Here is a 23,188-nt window from a genome sequence, read left to right on the forward strand (position 1 = left end):
CGTAGGGTCTCAGGATGCTCTCCTACACAGATGTGATTTTGAATAGTTAGGGTGCATTGGCTGGCTGAAGGATGCCATGGATAGGTTGAACCAGCTTCCCTTTTAAAATCTGCAAAGATTGCTTCAGGTGACAGATTTTTAATGTGGGACCCCAAATCAGGCAGTTTCTTGAAGGTGACCTTTATGTATTTTTTTTCTTTTCCAGAGGAGCAGCTAGAGCCATCTTTTCAGGATACCCTTAAAAGTCTGCCTGTCTTATGTAATTTTAGACATTTCCTTGTAAGAACCTACACAGGAACTGAAGGAACATGCTCTAGTTTTGCAACAGAGCTGTGAGTATTTGTGCTAATCTGTGTGGGATTCACAGCCACCCGCAGAACAGAGTTACTCTGTTCTTGCACTGGGTGGCTGTATGCTCCCTGTAATTCATTTGTTCTCATTGTCTCACCCTCAGCTGTTACACAGACACACATATGTATACGTACAGATATAACTATCTCTTCCCTGGTGCAAAACTTAGTTTTTACTTACATAGGGGAAAGGGCTACAGTTCCACCACACCATTCTGCTTCTCAGCTGCTGTGGCAGTGCGCTTAAATTCTGTCTTATATTTACTGGTTAATCAATTGACACATACTGTTTTCATTGCAGTGACATGTAAATAGTAAATATTTGTATTAGACAAAAGCTTTACAGTAAATCATGCATATAACTTTTTTAAATGCGGCTAGTTTTTAATTTGTGTGATGTTCAATATGTATTAAGGATCCCCTGAGAATAGAAACAGTAAAAAAAAAAAAATAGCAATTTACTCATTTAATAATGGTAGAAATTCATGTCTTACCTGCTATAAGAAGAAATAAAGGTTTTGCATTCCAGCAGAAATATCAACAAGCTGTAAAAGTTGCTTGACTTCTATAATGTGAAAATTAATCATAGACATTTGCAATTTTCCTTGTACTTCATTAATGCTGTGTTTTCTGGTGTTCCAGTGCTCTTGTGCATTGAAAAGATCTGCGTCGAATGGTTGGGAGCCCAACCTGCTTGAAAAAAATCCTATTGATTAATATCTAATAATACTTCCCATTCTGGGGATTCTCCATTTGGGCAATTTTAGTAAAGCAGCACAACATGTAATATCAATATGCCCATATCACTTTTGCTTTTATAACAAATAATTTGTTCTAATCCTTTATACTCTTTTTTCCTCCTGATCTGCTGTGCACACGTTAAGTGCTTGCTACATCAAAACTTCTTCACTTTCCTGTCTTAGACAATATATTTAATGAACTTTATCTGTATTGTATTGTTAAGGGCCAGGACTAGGAGCTAGCTCTAAATAGACTAGGGCTTTTATGAAAATGAAATCTCTGAAGAGTTGCTTCATCATGAGGAATCACTGCCAAATGTCATGTGAGCTCTTGCTTTCCTGGCACATACCATGTAGAGAAACATTTTCATTTTTAGCATCTTGACATTCAGCTTTTTGACTTGTATTGCTTTACCCCTTTTTAGTATATGTATATTTTCCATTAAAATGCATTGTTATGCATTTACTTACATTGACATAACAGTTGAGATAATATAGAGATTTAGATAATTAGAGGCTTAGATCATGTTGTACAGAATCAGCTTTATCAGATTAAATAAAAAAGTGTTTTATTTTTATCATAGTCTAGTTTTTAATAAGCTGAAGTTTAAAATCTGATGAATTGGCAATGATTTTATGATTTGATATTCAGGAAGAACGTGTTCTGAATACCAAATCAATGAAAGTTACTATGAACTATCATTGCTGTGTTTTTTATTTTGACCTTGAAAACTGGGTTAGTGTAATGTTTTCTACATTGCTAACCTTGAAACACAGTAATTGGAAAAACAGTGCTGAAGGTTAGCAATGCTTTTAATTTATTTATTGAGGAGGGGCAGTTTGAAGTTTATGGGGGTGGAGGGGAATCATCTTCTAGTTCTTCAGATAGCCTGAAAATTCTGGTGATGACAGCACTTTAAATTATCATTATCCTAAGAATGTCCTTCTGTGCCAGCGAAGCTTCACGTAGCTTAAGGCAAAGGTGGCTGGGGAATGGGGTTTAAGTAATGTCAGGAGGATGGGGAAGCCCGAGAAGCTGCTAATCAAACCCTTTTGTTGCTGTACAAACATATCCTTCTGCATCGTGGGTGCATATCCTCACAAAACATCCTTTAGCACGTTTGGTAGGTGAGGTGAGGAGCTATGTGTAAAGGTTCTACCTCTTATGGCAAAGAAATGGTTGTGAGCCTAGGGTCTCATCTCCCTCTTTGCTGTTTTTTAACAGGCAGCCACTGCACCAGTACAAACTAAAGGTAGATAAGAAAAAAACTTTGCACGTGGAGAGTTTCCTCTGGAATAGATAGAGGTATAAGTTAGAGACAAAAGTTTTTTTTGTCTTTACTGAGTGGCTAGTTACACTGTTAACTTCACATTCATTACTTACACTGGCAAAAAAATTCTCAACCGAGATCTTCAGGAACATTAGATTATGAACACTTGCATTTTAAGGGAGCAGAGGAAAATGTAAGCAACTTTGGCATAGGATCACCTGAAAATATAATTAATTTTATTAAAAATCTAACAGAAAGGTAATGTCTTAGATGCTTGGGATTTTAAAGACTCTGTCTTCCTACTCCCTCCCCCCCGTCAAATCATTGTGGTCTCTGGGTTTCTGATTGCAGTCTCCTAATCCTCCAATATCTGTGTTAAAATTCAAAGCATCCATAAGACACAAGTTCTCCTGACCTAGTGCTGTAGTTATGATGATGCATAAAATAAATCATTGCAATTACTGAGGCAGTCTCAAGCACTTAGTAACTCAGGCGATTGCTTCTTGAAACACGACTGAACCGAAGAAAGGATCATTAGTTATTTCCCTGGAGTACTTGGATATTGTAACCCTCTCCACAGGGTTCTATTAGTGAGTTAAGACCTGGCCATTTGTTCCCGCATCTCATTTTGTCTGTCCTTTACTCAAATAGTCTTTGACAGCTGATGAATACCAGAGCGTGTCTCTTCTTCATCCGTGGCATGTCTTACCTGTCAAAGTTCAAGTCAAATAGCAAACGACCAATCGAGTGGGAAGGAAGAGCCCAGCAATGAAAAATTAAACAGGTTTAAGAAGTCATTACTGAAAGGACTTGTGAGATAGGGTGACTTTCTGAGACATATGACATAAAAATAATTTCCTGAGTAAGGAGGAAGTTGTTGGTTAGATGAGATATCAAGCATAAACACAAAATAAGTGTATACATACACATGTATGAAGCTATATAACTTGTATAAAGCTATGGAAGTCAGGAATAAAACTGTGAAGGTCAGGAAGGAGTTGAAGCCAAAAAGCAGGGAACGCAGGTCAGGATTGGAGATAGACCAGAGTTTTGTTTTTTCTTGGGTAACATCATAGGTGTCTGGATTGCTCAGGAAGTCAAGAAGGAGGAAATATTTTGAGAGAGGAGAAAGGGAGTATTCCAAGGGAGATTACTTACTTTGGAATCTGGTGTTGATGCTACACCTCATGGTGAATAAAGAGGATGGAGAAGGAAGCCTTGTGTGGGCACAGTGGTGGTTGGAGAAGAAGAGTTAAAAAGAGGCAGAGAATTACAATCAAAACCCCGTGACTGATGGATATTTGATGCTTTATGGATGGGACTGTCAGGATAGCAATATGGTTTGAGGTGGTGATTCTGGAGAGAGTTGTATTCATTAAGAACAGGGAGGAGGGGAGGGCTGCTCAGGTAGAGGTGTATGTTAGCTGCTGATAATATCTGAGCCCGACAAGACATGCCGCAGTGTGGTTCAGGACTGATTCAAGGGTTGATCAGATGTCCTTGTTTTGGGGATGGCAACATCTGTCAGAAGGGTGGGGCAGATAGCTGGAGGCAGTAACAGCTCCAGCTGCCCCAGTGCGATGTGCTACTGCATGTCTGGCAGGTATTCATGCTGTCAGGAAGACTTTTCTAGTGCTATTGTGAACAGTTGTGATGCCAAGGTACAAAGTGAGTTTGGGAGGTGCACACTGTCATTTGCAAGGTTTCCTGGACTTTATTGAGGCAAATCCAAGCAAAACACTCAAGGTTTAATATGTTTTTCAATATGCGTTCCTGTTCCAATGATAGGTCTGCTTAAATTACCCCATGCAAAATTAACATTTTGGTTTACTTCTATCAACTTGTTGTAGAAAAGAGTGAAATTGTGCATGTTCCTCCACGATGGGACCATACTGTGCGGAGGAGGACACAGAAGCACACGAATGAGTGTTTACTCAAGGTGCTTTGCATCTCATTGCAGATACCATGTGATTTACCAGTTGCCATGGTAACGATGTATTTTTCATTCCATAACTTGAATAAATGTTGAGCTTGCCCTTGCTATAACTAACTTGCCTCCCTCCTAAAGTTGGGCACGATTGTATTATCTAAAGAAAGCAGAGAGGAAACTCTCAACATTCATACTGAAATACGTTTTTAGAGCATGTAGTTAGTTAAGAAGCAGGTACATGATTCCATCTGGAAGAAAATAAAAGTAACTTAATATGTGAATATTTAAAATCAGAAAATGAGAGAAATATAAAATATTACTTCATAATGCGGTGACTCGCATTGTATATTTTTCTGTAATACTTATTGTTTGTGACACTTTGGTTTTCTTCAATACATGAAAATGTTATTAACTTTATCATTTTATAGTAGAATTCTTTACATAAGCATGCAAGAAAGCGCTTTCTTTTTCCTGTTATAAGTTTCTTGCAATAAAATGTCTTTATTTCTTGTGTGCTATAACTTCCACTTTTAAATGAATTATTGCTGACAGCAGCTTATTAATTCTTAACTTACTCTTTCCCACCTCCATGATTCTTGTGGACAACAAAACTTGTACCAAGGCAAAAAAATACAGCCTTTAATGTAACATTAGAAAAAAAGCATCTTGTATAGAAGCAGCTTGATTTTCCTCATTTCTATAGTAGACTCTTCATTGACATCAGTGAGCATTTTATCCTACATAATAAATGCAGAATCAGATCTCCTGCTACTAGGTGGAAGGAATGACCTTCATTTCTCCTTCTAATTTCTTTTTCCTTCCTTTTTGGCAGCTTTATTGCATCTTCTATGCATTGCTGTCTACTTAGGATATGCTATCAAGTTTTTGAGTGATTACTGGGTCATCTATTTTTGAATCATTTAGATGCCTGAATTAATTAGCAAGAAAAGAATCATTAGAAAGCATTAATGAAAAGGCAGGTCATTTCAGGCTGTTTTGGAGGGAGTTAAAAACATCATCCAAACCCAAGAAAATTATATTCATAGCGATTCATGCTTTTTTTTTCCCAGAAGAAGTCACTGCATTATATCTAACTTAGTTGAAAACAATCACCAAAACAGAAGATAGAAATTCGACTTTGTAATATCTACTGTTGGGCTAGAAGTTAAATAAACTACTTTTATTTTAAACATTAGCTTTGGAATTTTTTTACTGCCTTGCTCAGTGCTTTTTCACATTTGCTGTTACAAGCCCATGCTAAATGTCAGTGCATTTGAGAGTTTGATTCTGGAGTTCCTGAGAATGAGCTCGAGCTTTATATAGTATTCTCAAATTTAGAATTTATATTACAGCATTTTGCAAGGCCAAAACAAGCACCTGGCCTTTGCTGAGTATTCTCTCATGAAATATCAGCTGCGTTCTTCAACAGAAAGGTTGAAGCGTTACAGTGATAAATGTAGAGAGCAGCACTTCAGTTTAATAGTCAATTTTTAGTCTTCGAAGTTTGGAATTGTGGCTTCCAATGTGGATAATGTGTATATTTAATTTTATGTATATTCTTTAATTAGAGTAAGGGCATTGTCAGCATTGAGAGGTGCTCTGGACATAAGTCAAGATACAGAGGCTTCTCTTATTCACAAAGGAATAAGTCAGCATTTTAAGATAGTATTTTGCTTCACACCACATACAAATCAGAGTGAAGGGCAAAGAAACTGATGAGCAATCTTGCCAGTTTGACTTAGAATTTGTATATGTCCAACACTGGTAATTAGAGCAATATAAGGCTGACTGTCATATATTTACTGCCATCTCTCTTCCTTTCCTTCAGGAGACCTTATGATCACTATGTCCATTTTAAGGGTTGTAACACCGTTGTACACATGTCCTTACCAAGGTGAATATTAGTCTATTTTAATAAATTAAATCTAAGCTATCTGCTGTAGTTTTCATTTTTGTGTGAAAGCCGTACAGGGGCCACAGTAGAAGCCAAGTTCCAGCACTGCTGGCTATTAATTGAGTTGTTATCTAGTTCCCCTCATATCCCAGTATTTTTTTGTATTTCACCCTTCTGATGTTCCGATTATTCTCAAGTGTAACTTGTATATTTCTAGCCAGTTGTCTTCTGTTTTTGTTTTTCTAAGGCATATGACCATAGCAGTACGTGTTATCAGTCCCTGGCCAAGACCTGGGTTGTGCAGGTTTTATGTAATTTCCCTCAAGCTTTTCACTGCAGCCAAGGATTGATCACTGCCACTGACATCACTGGAAGGCAATTTGGTAGCTGGGGGATTAAACTGTTTCTTCATCTACTGTTTCCAGTTCTGGAATCCTCAACATAAGAAGGATATGGAACTGTTGGAATGGGTCCAGAGGAGGGCTGCAAAGATGATCAGAGGGCTGGAGCACCTCCCATACAAGGAAAGGACGAGAGGGTTTGACTACAAGAAAGCTGGGGAGGGACTGTTCACAAAGGCTTGTAGTGATAGGACGAGGGGGAACAGGTATAAACTGGAGAGGGGCAGGTTTAGGCTAGACATAAGGAAGAATTTTTTCACGCGGAGGGTGGGGAGGCCCTGGCCCAGGTTGCCCAGGGAACCTGTGGCTGCCCCATCCCTGGAGGTGTTCAAGGCCAGGCTGGATGGAGCCTTGGGCACCCTGAGCTAGTGGGAGGTGTCCCTGCCCATGGCAGGGGGGTTGGAACTAGATGAACTTTAAGGTCCCTTCCAACCCAAACTATTCTGTGATTCTGTTCTGTTCTCAAAAGACATACTTGCATCTGGTGTTCAAATGTTTGTCCTGTAGGAAACTTTACGTTCCTGGGGGAGAGAATGTTTACGCTTTCTGGTGAAAACATTGCAATTGAAAACTCTCTTAGGGTTGAAATGCGGATCTGTATTCCCTGTCATTTACCTTGGGACCTGGACCTCCAGATCCGATAGCTCTTGGTGGGCAGGGAATGCAGAGCCCTGCTATCCTGGGGTGGGACAGTACGTGCAGGTGGTGGGTAGAGCCTACCAGGCTGCTTTCTCTTCAAACCAACATGTTCTGGCGCTGTTTCAGTTGTAGCGAATCCCCATGTTTTCAGTAGAAAAATAAGTTGCATTGGAAAATTTCCAGCCAGCTCCACATGCCACCACATTAATTGCAAGGCCACTGGAAGGGATAGTTGGCACCTGCCCCTTTTGTTCTAAGGCCACATTAATTTTCTTTTGTATGGTTACAGAAAGAAGGTCTCCTAGGTTGTCCTTGTCAAGGTGGTAGCTCTTTGTCAGAGTGTCAGACTTATCTGCTAATAGCTATTAAGAGCATGTGCTCCAAGAAAGGGAAACCCAAAATGCATAGCCTTAAGTTGTCTTAAAAAGTCAATTTTCGTTATCTGACAGAGAGTTGTGCAGTATTAAGGTTATGATATCATTACCTTGGTGGTAGTGACACCAGTAATGGGTTTTCTCATGTTATTTTAGAAGGCGTGCCCTTTTCCCTGTGTTAGATGTATTGCTTCCTTTCATTAAAGCCCAATCCATAGAAGGGCTCTCACCTTAAATGATGATCATTGGAAGAAACTGGGGTGCAGTCAGAGGTACAGACTATTTGGTGTTAATTTAGGGTATTTCTTGCTACTAACTTGCTGTGAAATGCCACAAGAGGCTCCTCTCACTTGTCTTTCTTGACCTACACAGGTTTTTTAATGTTTTTTTTAAGTGGCCTGCACTATGAAACCCCAGCTTTTCTTGCGGTTGGACCACTGCTTGGGAACATCACACGACTGAGATTTTTGTTGCCCTAGAACCTAACCGCAGCCTTTCTGCTCACACAACGACTCACATTTAGCAATGCCCTATTCCCATGAGCGGTTTCTTTCTTCTTAGTAATAGGGAAAGCAGAAATAATCCTACTCTCAGCAGTTTTGGGATTACAGACAAAAATTGAGCTCCTTGATGTATGACTGTGTAGGGATATTAATCTTTTCCCTGATGCCTGTTGTCTGTCATCTCAGTCTTACCAGCACTGTCCTTTTGACCCCTCTACAAGGGTAACTTGTTATTAATGTTGCCTTTGCTGCAGATATTCTGTATGCAGATGACAGCACCAACAGTTTTTCTAAAAGGGCTTATTCTGTGCATTATCGGATGCGATATTCAAAATTGGCTTCAGCAACAAAGGATTTGGATTTTTTTTTTTTTTTATGTGAGATGGCTTATGCTCTTTTTACCATTTACAAAGCTTATAAATTCAGAGGATGTTAGGTTGAGCTGAATGTCGTCTCTTTGTTGTGCATCTCTGAGACAGACAGCTCAGTGTGAGACCAATGGGCAGTTTTGATGTGATCGCTGGGTGCCCTTTGCTGGCCAAATAATTTAAAGCATTTTGTAGTTTTATAGACTGGTCAGAAGTTGCTGAGAGCCAAAGTGAAATCAGTGTGAAAGACATTTTAATTTTTTGTTAGTGGATATCTGTTTCTCTCAGTATCCTATGGATTAGCACATGCTTATGGAAGTAAATTTAACAACTGCAGAGGGAAACAAAAATATCAGAGTACAATGAAGAACTGGAGAAGAATTTGTAAGATTACAAAAATAATAAAATGTAATACGAATATGTTACAGGCTCTATTTTATAATGAAATAAAATTACACAGCCGTATATGTGAATTGCCATGTGAAAAGCTGCTTTTGATGTTCCTGCAGTCCTGTAAGGTAATATTTCCCCTGAAATTTGGAAAAAAGCAGTGATCGTGCAACTGACTACGAAATAGGCAGTCCCACTGAAAGTGTTTTGTGCTGTGATATTTTAACTGGAAGTAGAACTGTAGCTATTTTTTATTTCTGTCTTTCTAGAATAAGAACAGAGTGACCACTGCATTAAAAATACCAGTGTTCTCCTATATACCGTGGTTAAGCTGTGCTGTGACTTTGAAATGCTTTTCTCCTGCTGTAGTTGAAAGTGAATCAAACCTTATTGCAGATTTTGGTCTTTCTTGAAACTCTGTGAAATACGGCAACATATTCTGAGATGGATTAACCACTGAGATCAGAGACATTATCGTCAATCTCCACTTTAATTGTTATGTGTTCATTTCCATTTTCTTGTCAAAGAAAGAGGAATAGCCTGTAAAGAAAAGACTCATTTTTGTACATCTCTCTGTACTTTGGGGGCTTCAATTCTGCAGTCTTCACAATAACTGATTCCAGGGAAAAACATAGTGAAGTGTAAGCAGGCAATCTTCTTTAGGCTTTGATAGATGCTGTCTGAAAGAGCGTCTCTTTCGGGAGAAGCTGTTAATAGAGTGTTGGGTTTTCTTTTTTCTGCTTTCTTTCATGATTTTATTATAAACGTGTTTGTATTTTGTAGTCAGGACTCAACTCATTGTCTACTACTAGCAATGGAAAAGACTTACAGACTTCATTTTGCCTTGCTTCCAAGAGCTGTGGCATCTTATCTGCTTATTCTGAAAGGTGGTGTCTGCCTGAGCCTATTTATTTTTTATTGAAAAATGAAGCCAACGTGGTTCAGAAGCTGCTGAGAGTCAGGTTGCAGTAAATACTGTTTTGCTACCTTAAAAAAAAGTTTGGCAGTTCTCTGAAAAGCTTTTATGCCCATATATTTCTGAAGTGGCATCTGAAATCCTTTTGGGGTACAGTCTTTGTTTTTTTTACCATCTTCATAAATATCCACCCAAATCTGACCCAAGCTAGAGGCCAAAAAATGCAGTTTTTACATGCTCTTTAGTATTTGATAGGAATGGTTGAACTCGATGATCCAGTGGGTCTTTTCCAACCTGGTGATTCTATGATTCTGTAAAACATTTCTAGCTTTGCAGGTTAATATTTGAAGGTTCTGTAAGCTCTGAGCCTGCTTCAAGCTGAGCTGCAAAGGGTTTTCTTTACAGCTGTAGCTCTTGACTGTTAAGGCCAGAATTGGCATATAGGATGTAGTGAACCTGGATAGAGCTCTGAGCTAAAGCAGCTGTAACTTTTGCTGTGTCAAAGCTGTTTCTCAATGGGCAGGTTTGGGGACCTCTGTGTCACATTGCGGGGGCAGGTGCTTCCAGCAGGTAAAACAGGGTCCTAACACAAAAAGATATCTTGTCTCAGCTTTGACCCAGTTGCAGAGCAAGGCCTTAAACGCATCCTGAACAACGCAGAGCTATAGGGACAGTGCAGGACAGTAAAAAAGGAAAAAAAAAAATTCTTGAAGGAAAAAATTTCATTAAAGATTACCGTTCAGTGTTTCCCAGTTTTGGCACTTGATTTTTCTGTCTTAATCATGTTATTATTATTACTCTGTATGTGTAATGTGCAGCAGGGATTGATTATAACGTCCAAGTAAAAAAAAAAAAACTGCTCAGGAGAAAAAAGAAGTCTTCTGAAATGAGTACCTTGTTATTTTGTGGGTTTTCTCCTGCTCCTTCACCTATTTGAGCACCTTCCTTGCACTGCAGTGGAAGCCTGTCTACACTTGTGCTTCTGATCCTCTTTCCAGCCTCCACTCTTGTATTTTGCATCCCTTTAATGGAAATATTCCCATGTGTGTAGGGAAGCTCCATGGATTCATTGTGTGGGGGAGCGCTCTCCTCTTCAGAACATGAGCAGCCCCTGGAATCATTCATGTATGCCTTTTCCTGCACCTCTCTAGGGCACACCCTGGCACCAGCATCAAAAGACATAGAGGCAGAAGCGATCAGTATTATGTGATTGCATTGAGTCAGTTTTACCAAATTACACTATGAAAACAAAATGTTCCTGCCTTCCACTACTCCTAGAGGAGGCAATTTCTTTGTTATTTAATGTGATTTTGAAGCAGATAGCCTGAGTAAAGTTTGTTTTGTTGCATTTTGTCCAAAGAAGATTCTCTTTGCCTTTGCTTGTTGTTTGGCAGCAGGAAAATCTGCCTGCAGCCTGGATTTTCTATGCTCCATTAAGTTTATAGGTGCCTTTATTCAGGTTATCTCTTAATTGCTCTATTACGTCTTTACGCATTGAAATCAACAATGAGGGAGTCTGTCTGGATCTGGGGTTTGCCAGGGTAGCTCTGGGTCTGGTCCATTTTTTAAAAAAGCAGATGGAGAGATGTTGAAGGAAAGTTCTGTCATTGGGAAGCGCATGTTTTGCATTGCTAATCAGTGGTGTTCCAATCTAACAGGCACTTCAGTAATGGGTAAGATGAAGAAATAAATCTTTGCTCAGGTGTCCTGTCCCATGGAGGAGTGATGTGAAAATGCAATTTCTTTTCAATGAAGCAGGCTTCTGAATAAAACCGTGTTCATTCCAGAAAACTGTTAGAAAGCTATTTCTAGCAGTGAGTTTTTCTCGTAGGAAGAGGCTCATCAGCATATTCTGTGTGCTTCTTCCTCTTTTAATTCATTAAATGGACAAACTCAGAAATTCAAGGGACATGGAAATATCACTGACTGATGCCAAAGTTATTAGTTGCTTTAGCCAGTGATCACATTCTTCCTTGCCAGTGGCAAATAACCCAGAAACCTCATGTCTTCCATAGGCAAGCCAGAATGTTGTGGCTGTTTTCAATGGTACCATATGTACCTCTGCTTTCTTCTGCCCCAGTGCTAATTCAGAGGGTCATATTCCTACTCATGCAAAACGTAGCCTGCACAAGTTATGGCTCACTAAGCAAGGACTTCCAGCTGTTTCATTCCTATAAGCATATAAATATTTATACCACCCCAGGGTTCCTTTCATGCTGAAAATAAAGGTAGCGCTTGTCTGCTGTTAAAATATATTGCCCGGGAGATAAATGGCTTATCTCAGTGTTAGGAAGATGGATGAGAGGAGCAGAAAATTGACCATAATATTGGTCAAAAGACTGACCGAGTCCAGAGAGCCTTACTGTTTACTTGAAATTCCTGCTAGGAAGTGTTGCAGAGGTTCATAGCACTGTGTTTAGCTATGAAAAGATGAGTAATTAAAAGCTGTAATAAACTTGAAATGTAATGGTTTACACACATAGCACTTACGGACACTAGCTAAAATTCCCAGTGATGGGTAATCTGCACCAGGGACTAAGTATAACATCCGAGCAGGATGTGAATTGTGCTTTTGAATGGGTAGTTGAGAGGGAGAGCCTGAACAAGAAATTTGCTTAAGGCCACATGTAAAGTGAGGCATCACTGATGCTCTGCTCCCTCAAACCTGGGGGCTCAAAGCCAAGGTGCCAGTGTGGTGGCACTAGAGTTGGAACTGTGTTTCTGCTGTTGATCTGGAGCACAACCCTGCAGCAGCCTCTCTGCTCAAATTCGTCTGCCCGGACATAAAATGACAGAGATGGGAACGCGGAGCTGCTGTGCTCCTGTGTGCTTGGTGCAGGTTGCTTAGGCAAAGGCTGTGTAAGGGTCTGAAAAAGTGTCGTGAGGCTTCATTCTTAATTGGTGTTAAAATGAGAATGTCTCTCTAGTCAGTCTGCTGACTTTTAGGGACTCAGCTAGGGTGCTGCCTTGCTCTTCAGTACATCCTGCTGTCACTTGGGGGCTCCTTGCCTCCTCCTCCTCATCTGCCACTGCATTTAGATGGAGCACACTGAGAACAGTCCAATTTTCTTCCAGCAAGAATTAATGAATTCACAGACCATTCAAGTTTCCGATAAATGAAGCATGCCGTGATGTCATTTTAGAGTAATATCCGTAGTGAAATCAGAACTTGTAAAAATTGGAAAAATACATCGGATTTGGTTTTGTGTTTTGCTTTGTTCAAGTTAATTGGTGGGGCTTGTGATTTCATTAGAATGTCTGACTGAAAACAAAAATATAAGTGGGATCTTAATGAAATAATAATTCTTCCCTTAAAGTGAAATGATATTTAATAGGAGATAGCAAAATAAAGAAATCCTCTCTCTCTCCCCTTTTTTGGAAATAATTATTATAGGTAAGGAAATAAAAATTGAACCTGATTGGCCTTGATTTTGCACAATTTTTGTCTTTTCTGATAAAACAGATTGATTTTTACTCCTTGCAAATGATAGAACAGGCAAGGACGAGAAGAGCCTTAAGAAAGTGTGACCATTGGGGCACTTTATTCAGAAATTTGCGTACAATTACCTAAAGGGTTTTTGAAAATGTTTCTGCTTTGTGAGATGCTGAAGGGAGAACACCATCTTCCAGAACAACCATTGTTAATGTCCTTTCAGTGTGAGAGAGCTTTTGCCCTCCCAGTGCTCCCTGTTGACTTGCTGCCAGCTGCTCGTGTATGTAATGTATATGGGTGTGCTTAAAATCCATTCCCATATGCGTGGAAATAGATGGTTTGTACCAATACAGCACCATACATCACCTATATGCCCTATATCTACTGCAGTCTGGAACGTCATTGAGCACAGGAAAATGAGGATCGGGGCTCTTTTAGAGAGTGCCACAGAAAAGGCAGAGAAATCGAGAGATTTATTTGTTTGGATAAACCTCCCTGTTTACTGTATTTCTTTAATGCTGCACCTATTCCTTGTTCTGCCTCTCTCTTTCGCTGCTTTTTTTCATTGCAGCTTTTCAAATATGTAGGCAACAAAAAAACATGGTCAGTAAAATGGAAGATTACAATTATGCATCAGTATTCCTGTAATGCAGCGGCTCAGTAATGTCCCCTGGGAGTGTTACAATGAATATCTGACATTAATTGGCTCAGTACCTGTATGTCTGACCTTGCAGAAATTTCATAGATCAATTCTACATGTTGTTTACTGATAAAGAAAACTTCTTCAGGGCAGGGGCTGTGTCTTTGGACATGCCCGCACCATGGTGACAACCAGAATCATAGAATAGAATCACCAGGTTGGAAAAGACCCATCGGATCATCAAGTCCAACCATTCCCGTCAATCCTCCTTTCAGGTAGTTGTAGAGAGCAATTAGGTCTCCCCTCAGCCTCCTCTTCTCCAGGCAGCTCAGCAGGGATTTGTGCACGGGGTGGTCACCAGGCTTAGCTTTCTGTGGGGGTGTTTGTTTCCCAGGTTCAAAAGTTGTTGTTGCGGGGGGGTGGAGGGGGTGGGGTTCGTACACAGAGTATTTTAAGGAATGCTCGGACACGTATTGCACGCCTGTCCCGCTGGTTGTGCTGCCTGTGTTGAAGTACATGAGAGGAGCTTTACAGGAGACCTCATTGCTCTCTACAACTACCTGAAAGGAGGTTGTGGAGAGGAGGGTGCTGGGCTCTTCTCCCAAGGGACAGGGGACAGGACGAGAGGGAATGGCCTCAAGCTCCGCCAGGGGAGGTTTAGGCTGAACACTTGAGTGCACCCTTAGCAAGTTTGTGGATGACACTAAGCTGGACGTAAGCATAGATCTGCTGGAGGGTAGGGAGGCTCCAAAGGGATCTGAACAGGCTGGACCGCTGGGCAGAGTCCAATGGCATGAGGTTTAACAAGGCCAAATGCCGGGTCCTGCACTTGGGGCACAACAACCCTGAGCAGCTACAGACTAGGAGAAGTCTGTCTAGAAAGCTGCCTGGAGGAGAGGGACCTGGGGGTGTTGGTTGACAGCGACTGAACATGAGCCAGCAGGGGCCCAGGTGGCCAAGAAGGCCAATGGCATCTTGGCTTGGATCAGAAACGGCGTGACCAGCAGGGCCAGGGAGGTTCTTCTCCCTCTGGACTCGGCACTGGTGAGACCGCTCCTCGAATCCTGTGTTCAGTTCTGGCCCCTCACCACAAGAAGGATGTTGAGGCTCTGGAGCGAGTCCAGAGAAGAGCAACAAAGCTGGTGAGGGGGCTGGAGAACAGGCCTTATGAGGAGCGGCTGAGAGAGCTGGGGGTGTTTAGCCTGGAGAAGAGGAGGCTGAGGGGAGACCTCATTGCTCTCTACAACTACCTGAAAGGAGGTTGTGGAGAGGAGGGAGCTGGGCTCTTCTCCCAAGTGACAGGGGACAGGACGAGAGGGAATGGCCTCAAGCTCCGCCAGGGGAGGGTCAGGCTGGACATTAGGAAAAAATTTTTCACAGAAAGGGTCATTGGGCACTGGCAGAGGCTGCCCAGGGAGGGGGTTGAGTCACCTTCCCTGGAGGGGTTTAAGGGACGGGTGGATGAGGTGCTGAGGGACATGGGTTAGTGTTTGATAGGATTGGACTCGATGTTCCTGGGGGTCTTTTCCAACCCGGTGATTCCGTGAGGCGCGTTCCCAGTGTTGTCCCCGCCGGTCGCTGAGCGAGGCTTCCCCCGGGGCCGCGGGCGGCCGGGCGGGCACTGACGGCGCTGTCTCTGTCTCTGTCTCTGTCTCTGTCTCTCCCCGTCTCTCCCCTCTCCCCTCACGATGACGACAGGCGGACGCTGGAGGCGGCGGCGAGCGGGCTCGGGAGGCGGCGGGCGCGGCGCTGGTGCTGCGGAAGGTGTGGTCTCGCGGCCCGGCCCCCGAGCGGCGCGGGAGGTAAGGCTGGCGGGGCGGGAGCGGGGCGATGGGCAGCGGCGGGGCCCGGGTGCCCGAGGCGCTGGCGGGGCGCGGCGGGGCCCGGCCGCTGCCCACCTTCGACGTGCCCTACTTCAAGTACATCGACGAGGAGGACGAGGAGGACGAGTGGAGCAGCCGCTCGCAGTCCTCCACCGAGGATGACTCCGGGGACTCTCTGCTTTCCGACAGATACGTGGTGGTGTCGGGGACGCCGGAGAAGATTTTGGAGCATCTCCTCGGCGACCTGCACCTGGAAGCCGCCCAGGACAAAGAGACCGGTGAGGAGCGAGCCCGGCGGGGGAGGGCGGCGCCGGGGTTAGCGGAGCCGCTGGGCGGCCCCGGCGGCAACTTGGGGCTCCTGCGGCCCCGTGGTGGGACTCGGGGACCCGGTGGTGGGACTCGGGGACCCGGTGGGTCCTTTCCGACCTGGTGGCTCTGTGATTGTTCGGCGGTGAGCGCAGCCCAGCCGCCTGGGGCCGGAGCTGCCGCTCGCTGCTCCTCTCCCCGTCACGGTACTCGCGGTGAACTCCCGGCTAACTCCCTCGCTTTGCCGTGCCCCCATCCCCCGGGTCCTGTGGCACATCTTCTGCTTCGTAAGCCCGGCTTATAAATTTCATAGAATCATAGAATAACCAGGTTGGAAGAGACCCACCGGATCATCGAGTCCAACCATTCCTATCAAACACTAACCCATGTCCCTCAGCGCCTCGTCCACCCGTCCCTTAAACCCCTCCAGGGAAGGGGACTCAACCCCCTCCCTGGGCAGCCTGGGCGGTTATTTCCTCCCAACCCAGGATCCAGCGTACCGGCTTGTTCTGTGTGTCTGTCTTCAACCAGAGGTCGTAATTGTTCCAGCCCAGAGCGATTATTCTGTTGATCGGGCTGCTTGACGTGCAGTTTAATTTTCAGCCGGATCTCGGGGAGCTCCTGGGGTAGCTTCCCAGAAGTGACTGAGACCTGCGATTCGTATATAGTTCTAATATATATAGTCCTAGTTTTGCTCTCTATAACTCCCTGAAAGGAGGTTGTGGAGAGGAGGGAGCTGGGCTCTTCTCCCAAGGGACAGGGGACAGGACAAGAGGGAATGGCCTCAAGCTCCGCCAGGGGAGGTTCAGGCTGGACATCAGGAAAAAATTTTTCACAGAAAGGGTGATTGGTCCCTGGCAGAGGCTGCCCAGGGAGGGGGTTGAGTCACCTTCCCTGGAGGGGTTTAAGGGGCGGGTGGACGAGGTGCTGAGGGACATGGGTTAGTGATTGATGGGAAGGGTTGGACTCAATGATCCGGTGGGTCTCTTCCAACCTGGTTATTCTATGATTCTATGATTCTATGATTCTAATGAAAGCGACCAGGCTCGGTGAGACTTTCTGGAGTCCCGAATGCCGTGGAGCTGAGGGAAGCAGCTGGCTGGGAATGGAGCTGTGCATTTGGTCGTTCCCAGTAGGGTTAAAATGCACACACTCCTGCTGCCTGCATCTCTCTCTCGACAAATGAGATTACTGAGAATAAACAGACTTTAATCCTTTTAAGTGACCGAAAATATAAATAACGTCTGCGATTCCCAGAGGAACGTCAGGATCGGGTTCTTGGAAGAAGTCATTAGTTTAATGTGGGACAATAGGCATATTCTTAGTACTGATGCATGAATGGCCCGAAGAAACATACAGTGTCTGCTGGTGATATTATTACGGTGTTCCTAGCGCTCCTTTTGTCTGCCTAGACATTAATATTTAGTGCAGAGAGAGGCTGTGATTGTTTTCCTTCCACAGATGCCCTCAGACTAGGATTCGGTGTAATTTACTTGAGCCATCCCTCAGGCAGCGTAGGATCCTTCGGTGGTCCTTCAAGGTCAAATGTTAACGTCCAGAATAAGTTTCCCCATTAATCTTTATCATATGCAGATTGAGGGACATTAGCTGCCTGTCCTAATAATCTGTTTCGGCTTTTCTTTTGTAAGCTCACAATCTTGCTGAAAAACAATGAGACTTTCACTAACATTCTGCTTAGTCTTCTAGTGTTTGTAAATACAATGCACTCATTGCATAAAACATTAGATGCTGTGTACGTCCTCACTCTTTCCTCTTTGCTCTCTCTCCTTCCCAACATCGTTTTCATTGTTACAGAGAGGGGCTGGTAAACTGGCCTCAGAACAAATGGTAAACCACTGCTTGCCTAGTTGTGAGCAGATGGTAATGTATTTAGAGGTCGATTGGCTTCCCCTCACCTGTTCTGTCTTATCGTAACTCCTTTTAGAAAGAAACGATTAGGTCTGCCCTGTAACCAGGGTTAACTGGATCCCATGGAGAACAAAGTAGGTGTGGATTCAGTTTTTTGCCATTACGAAAGTGTGTTAAACCTTGCCCAGGGCCCTCCACTTCCTCAAGGGTACTTGTCATATACTGTTTTCTTCTGACTTTGTTTGTTTACTAATACAGAACTTTGTCAAAATAAAACACTTGGGAGTTATATTTCCCAGTGTTTTATGCGGCGGATGCTCCTGTAATGGTTTTAACTAGTCTGTTTTGCAGATTCTGTGGCGTTAGGCTTGAGGAAGTATGGGGTATCGACTGTACATATGTACATCTTTGTTCACCTGAGAGCTTTCTTCTGCTGTTTGTGTGCTTGGATTTGCTCTTCTTTGTATTTTAAGTAGTTCCAATCTGGCGCATCTCAGAGGACGGTTGAGTTGCAGGGTCCTGCAGGCTTGTGTTTTAGCAGACATAGATTTGTGGAACATAAAAGGATGATGTTGTTGTACCCAGCCGCTGCTCTTGCTGTTGGTTTGCCAGGATAACTTCCTTGGCGTCCTGCTTTCCCTGCAGCCCCCAACCCGGTTTGCTTATTTGTGTCTGGAAAGAACATGAGAAAGAGCTGTTCATACATAGGCTGGTGAGCAGGGGGCTGTTGTCCTGTTTGACCCTTTGCACAGCTTCCCAAGGAGGGATGCTTTGCATGTTTTCATTCCCATCCTTTGTATAACAAATCATAAGTGCAGCCCTCTATGGTCATTAACAAAAAATGCACTATTTCCTGGGGCTAACATGGTCATGGAGCACTGCTTTTATAAACACTGACATGGCTGAGTGATGCACCATGCTTCCAGCCATCCTCTGTTTTCTAGCCCAAGCCAGCAGGTAATACTCACAGCTGGGTGAGTGAAGGGAAGCTTTGGGGCTGAGCTGGAATAACTTTACTGGGATCCAGCCCACGCCTCAATGCTCCCTTCAGTTGCTACTAAACCTGTAGTGAGGTGCCTTAAGCACTCTGCATTGGCATCCCCTTCTGTAAAAAATAGCTGGGGACAACTTCTCTTACCCGACCTGAAGAAGAGTCCTAGTGTCTGTGATGTTGCCAAACACATTCCAGCATCTGAGGACACTGAAGCAGACATTGCAGTGTGCACAGCTAGACTAATCTACTGCTCAGATGACTTCTGTAGGCAAGGATGTCTTGAAAGCGTGAGATCTGCAAGACTCTTTAAGCTTAGGTACTTAATAACAGTTTAATGATTGAGTTTTTTGGTGATGATTAAGTCAGAGAGTATATGTGAGTTCTTGTAGCATCATCTTAAATCTGGGCTTGCCAGTAACAAAGTCTTGCCAGCCTTCCATCTCAAAGTGAGAAACTTTTCATCTCACTGAGTTAGAATAACCTGTAAGGTATCAACCTCCAAGAAGACTGTTCTTGTTTCCTACCATGAGATGACTGGAAATTTTAGATTTCTATAAGGAACAGTTTTTCTGAGTCATCTCTGAAGCTGTTGCAATTGCTGGGGGATGTCTGCTGAGTGTGTACTTTAGAGGGCAGTTTGGAGTTTTTAGAATTGAACAGGGTGAAACACTTCAAATACATCAATATACAGGCAGAAGAAAATGCGAGTCATACCTCCTGGGCTAATCCTTGTCAAGGATGGGGATTTGAACAAGTAATCTCCAAGAGCCCTAATCTTAGAATCCCAGGATCTCTAATCCCTTCCCAATGACTACAACATTTCTTTCAAAATTGTTGTCCTCTTCTGGAAAAACTTTTATTTCTTGGGCATTAGCAGCATTTTCTTCTCTGGATACTATCCTGATCTAGTTTTTGGAGTATCCTCTGACTAGTCCCCATTCAAATGTATCATCTTGCCTCACAGTGTTTGTATTCAATGTTTGTTAGCTTTTGGAATGACACAGTGATCATCGCATCCACTGCTACTTCTTCAGGGCTGCCTGGATCCCTCAGATCATTTCCTTCAGGCCATTTGGTCTCCCCTCTCAGGCAGTTTGTGTGGAACATTGCCAAAGCAGAACATGATCTTCCTCATTGCATCTAATGACACTGCCTGTCTTATAGCTCCCTACTGTGGGTTTCATTTTAGGGAATGAGTAGGAAGAAGAGGAGATAGATTTGTGAAGGTCTTTGAGAGCAAGAAGCAGTGGAGATCTGGAGAAGGTATGTAAATGAGGAAGGGAAAGACTGGAGCAATGTGATAAGTCAGTCTTAAGTCAGTCAGTTTTTAGTGGACTGGGTGGAAGGGATTGTGACAAGGGGGGAAGCATGATGCTTTTGTTAAGCTATTACGGAAGTTAGGATGGCAAATAATGAAAAGTCTGGAGGGTTAGTGGGAGAGAAAAAGAGGATGAACCCTCATGATGTAGCCGAAAGATGCAGAAAGGTGTAATTATGGTCTGGATTTCTTAGGAAGAGGAAAAGAAAGGAGTAATGACCTTTCTACCAGGCTGTGTCACCTTATCTGGGACTGTGCATGATCCTTGGATTAGTGGGAACACTTCCCTGTCACACACATGCAATTTTAGATTAAGGATCGTAGTGTAACTTAGAAGGGGCTTTCAGACCATGTCTCTTTGTCCTGTAAGTCCATTCTGTTTCTACACTTGCACCAGTGACACGGCTTTGGTGGAACTACCTCTGTGGAACTGCATGTTACCTTTCAGGAGAATAGTACTGTCTTGCATAAGCTGATTGTAGTCAGCTGTTAAATGATATTGCAAAAAAGAGATACAGCTCTGCCTTTTCTAGGTATTGTCTTTAGTTTAATAATCCAAGGAAAAAAAAAAGTCTGATTGCTTTTTGGTATCTTTTTGTTTTCTTTCTTAGCTAGAAAGGGTGCTGTTAGGACTCTTGCTCACGGTGCTTTATTGCTGATGAGTCAAAAGTGTTAAAAACTGTGCTCCTGTGACACTCATGCTGATCGTGTGGCAGTATCTGATGCATGTGGACTGATATCAAGGAGAATAAATATTTTCCCAACACTTTGTGATCCTCTCTTCCGGTTTTTAGGATGGAGAGAATAAATGCCTGCTAGTCCTTCCTCTTACCAGTCATAATTTTAAGGGATGTCGTAAACTTTTCCCCAAAGAAAACCTTGGTGAACTGAGTGGGCTAAATGCGTATTACTGTCATGTCCATCAGAGAGAAGTAAGAGTTTAACAGAGTGCATGGAACAACATCAGCCTAAGAACAGCAGAAAAGCTAAATTGGTGATTTACCTCAGTGTGAGAGAACTTGGGAAAATTCTTCCAGAGGAGCATTGCTTCATGCAGCATGAGCCTATGCTGTCTTGAATTGGGATGCCAGTAAAAATAGGTTTAGAATAAATCAATAAAATGAATAGTAACAAATCACTGGGATCAAATGTTACTCCCCAAAGACTTCTAAAGGAACTCAGATATGAGATTGCTGAACTCCTAACAATCCTGTGCAATCTATCATATAGATCAGCTTCAGTGGCAGAGGAAGGTGAAAAATGTGATGCCTGTTAAAAGAAATGGTTCTGTTTGGGGGAACATCTAAGTAATAACGTTGTCATTTTACCAGTGCATTATTCCAGCATAAACTGGTGATGTAGTCAAAAGAAGCAGCTCAGCCTTCTCCCACCACTCATTCCTGCCCTTGCACTGGTTCCTCTGTGCCTTTACAGCCTGTCATGGGATTCTGTAGTGGACCCGTGCAGAGAACTAGTCCTGGTTGATACTAACCAAAAATCCTTAAAGAAATTTAAAAATCCTTTTGATGAGGAAGAAGATGCTTTTCAGGACTGATGATGACTTAGAGAAAATGAAAGGCAAGAGTAAATTGTCAGTGTTTGAAATGGAAAGCAGTTGCTAGTGAAGACTGGAGTGCTGCTGAATGTGGAATGAAAACTGGGGTAATAGCATGTGCTGATAATATTAAATGGTTGAGGGTCTCATAATAAGCGAAGCCAAGGCTTCACTTTTGGTGGCTCTGCAAGATTATGTTCTTGTACGCCCCATTTTCCTCGCTTGTGACAGCCTGTTTGAGCAGTTGTGTTGTCCTGTCAATGTACTAGCAAACTTTGATTAGATGTCTCTGCAATGTGAGTTAGATCGGGAAGCTTATCCAACTCAAAAATAACTTTGTGAAAGTAGTAGGAACAGGGCACTGTAGGACTGCGAAGATGAGTTAGGAGTGGGCCCCCTCAAACCAGCCCTGTGGCTGAAGAAAGATGAAAGAAATAAAACTCTATGTGGCTGCATGATAAAATTGCAGATGAGATTGAAGTTTGAAAAATGCTAAGTAATGCGTTTTCTAACGTGGAGAAAAGGAAATCTGTGTTATACATATCCAGCAGAGGTGCTGAATTGGCTAATATGCAAAAAATAGGTCTTTGGAGATAGCGTGGGTAGTTCTTGGAAATTTTTTATCTGCATTGATCAAAAAGGAACAGTATTTGGGGCAATTAGGAGAGAAGATAAGATAGGACCATAGTTATGCCATTGTATAACTGTGTAACATGGTATGTATAATTTGCTTCCATCTTCTCCCCCAGCTCAGAAACGTTGTAAATGAACTGAAAAAAGACTGAAAAAGGCAGCAAGCATGATTAGAAATATAGATTAAATACATCTAAGAATAAATAGTCTAGTTCTGGTGTTCATAAAAAAGCAATTTGTGTAAAGGAGGCATAGAGTGATCTATGAGACTATGAACTGAGTGAGGAAGGGGAGTATGGAAAGATTATTCATTGTTCTCATTATGTGAGAAGCGTTTTAAAACAATGAAATTACTTGGTTAATAAATAATAAAGAGAAGTTATTTTCTGATATGATGCACAGCTAAACCATGAAATTAGTTGTTGTGAAGTTTTGTGGGAGCTGAAGTTTGGAATGGTTTAAAAAACAGACTAGGCAAAATCTCATCACTGCAGTGGTGTCGATACAACTTCCCACGTGGAAAATCTACGCTGCCAGGTGCTGGAAGATGGGGTTTTATATTGGAGAAAGTTAACTGTTTGTCCTTTTCTTTGTTTTTTTTTCCTTCCCCTGGGCATCCTCTGTTGGCTCCTGTCAAAGACCTGCTTCTATTTCACGAGTGGCTTATTAGTTCAGCTGGCAGCAGAGTGAACAGGTATCTGCTGAAGAGCTTTGCAAATGGTGAGGTGGGGGCTGGAGCTGGGACAGGAGGTGCACAAGCCCTGGGAATAGCATGAGGTTGGGACCAAGGCTGTCAGCGGTGATACTGGCTTCAAATGGGAAGATCTGACATCCTCCAGTT

General features: G+C 42.8%; 1 protein-coding gene across 5 annotated transcripts in view; it reads left to right on the top strand.

Annotated features, from left to right (window-relative positions):
* Positions 1-23,188, top strand: part of RAPGEF5 (Rap guanine nucleotide exchange factor 5) — a 156,459-nt gene that overhangs the window by 76,286 nt on the left and 56,985 nt on the right. For all 5 annotated transcript variants that reach the window (XM_069860298.1, XM_069860299.1, XM_069860302.1 and 2 more), the window contains exons 10-11: positions 15,548-15,651; positions 15,862-15,950. In XM_069860298.1, coding sequence (XP_069716399.1) covers positions 15,548-15,651; positions 15,862-15,950 — 193 coding nt within the window. The remainder of the gene's footprint in view (positions 1-15,547; positions 15,652-15,861; positions 15,951-23,188) is intronic.

This window comes from Phaenicophaeus curvirostris, chromosome 6 (genome assembly GCF_032191515.1).
Source record: "Phaenicophaeus curvirostris isolate KB17595 chromosome 6, BPBGC_Pcur_1.0, whole genome shotgun sequence".
Taxonomy (NCBI): Eukaryota; Metazoa; Chordata; class Aves; order Cuculiformes; family Cuculidae; genus Phaenicophaeus; species Phaenicophaeus curvirostris.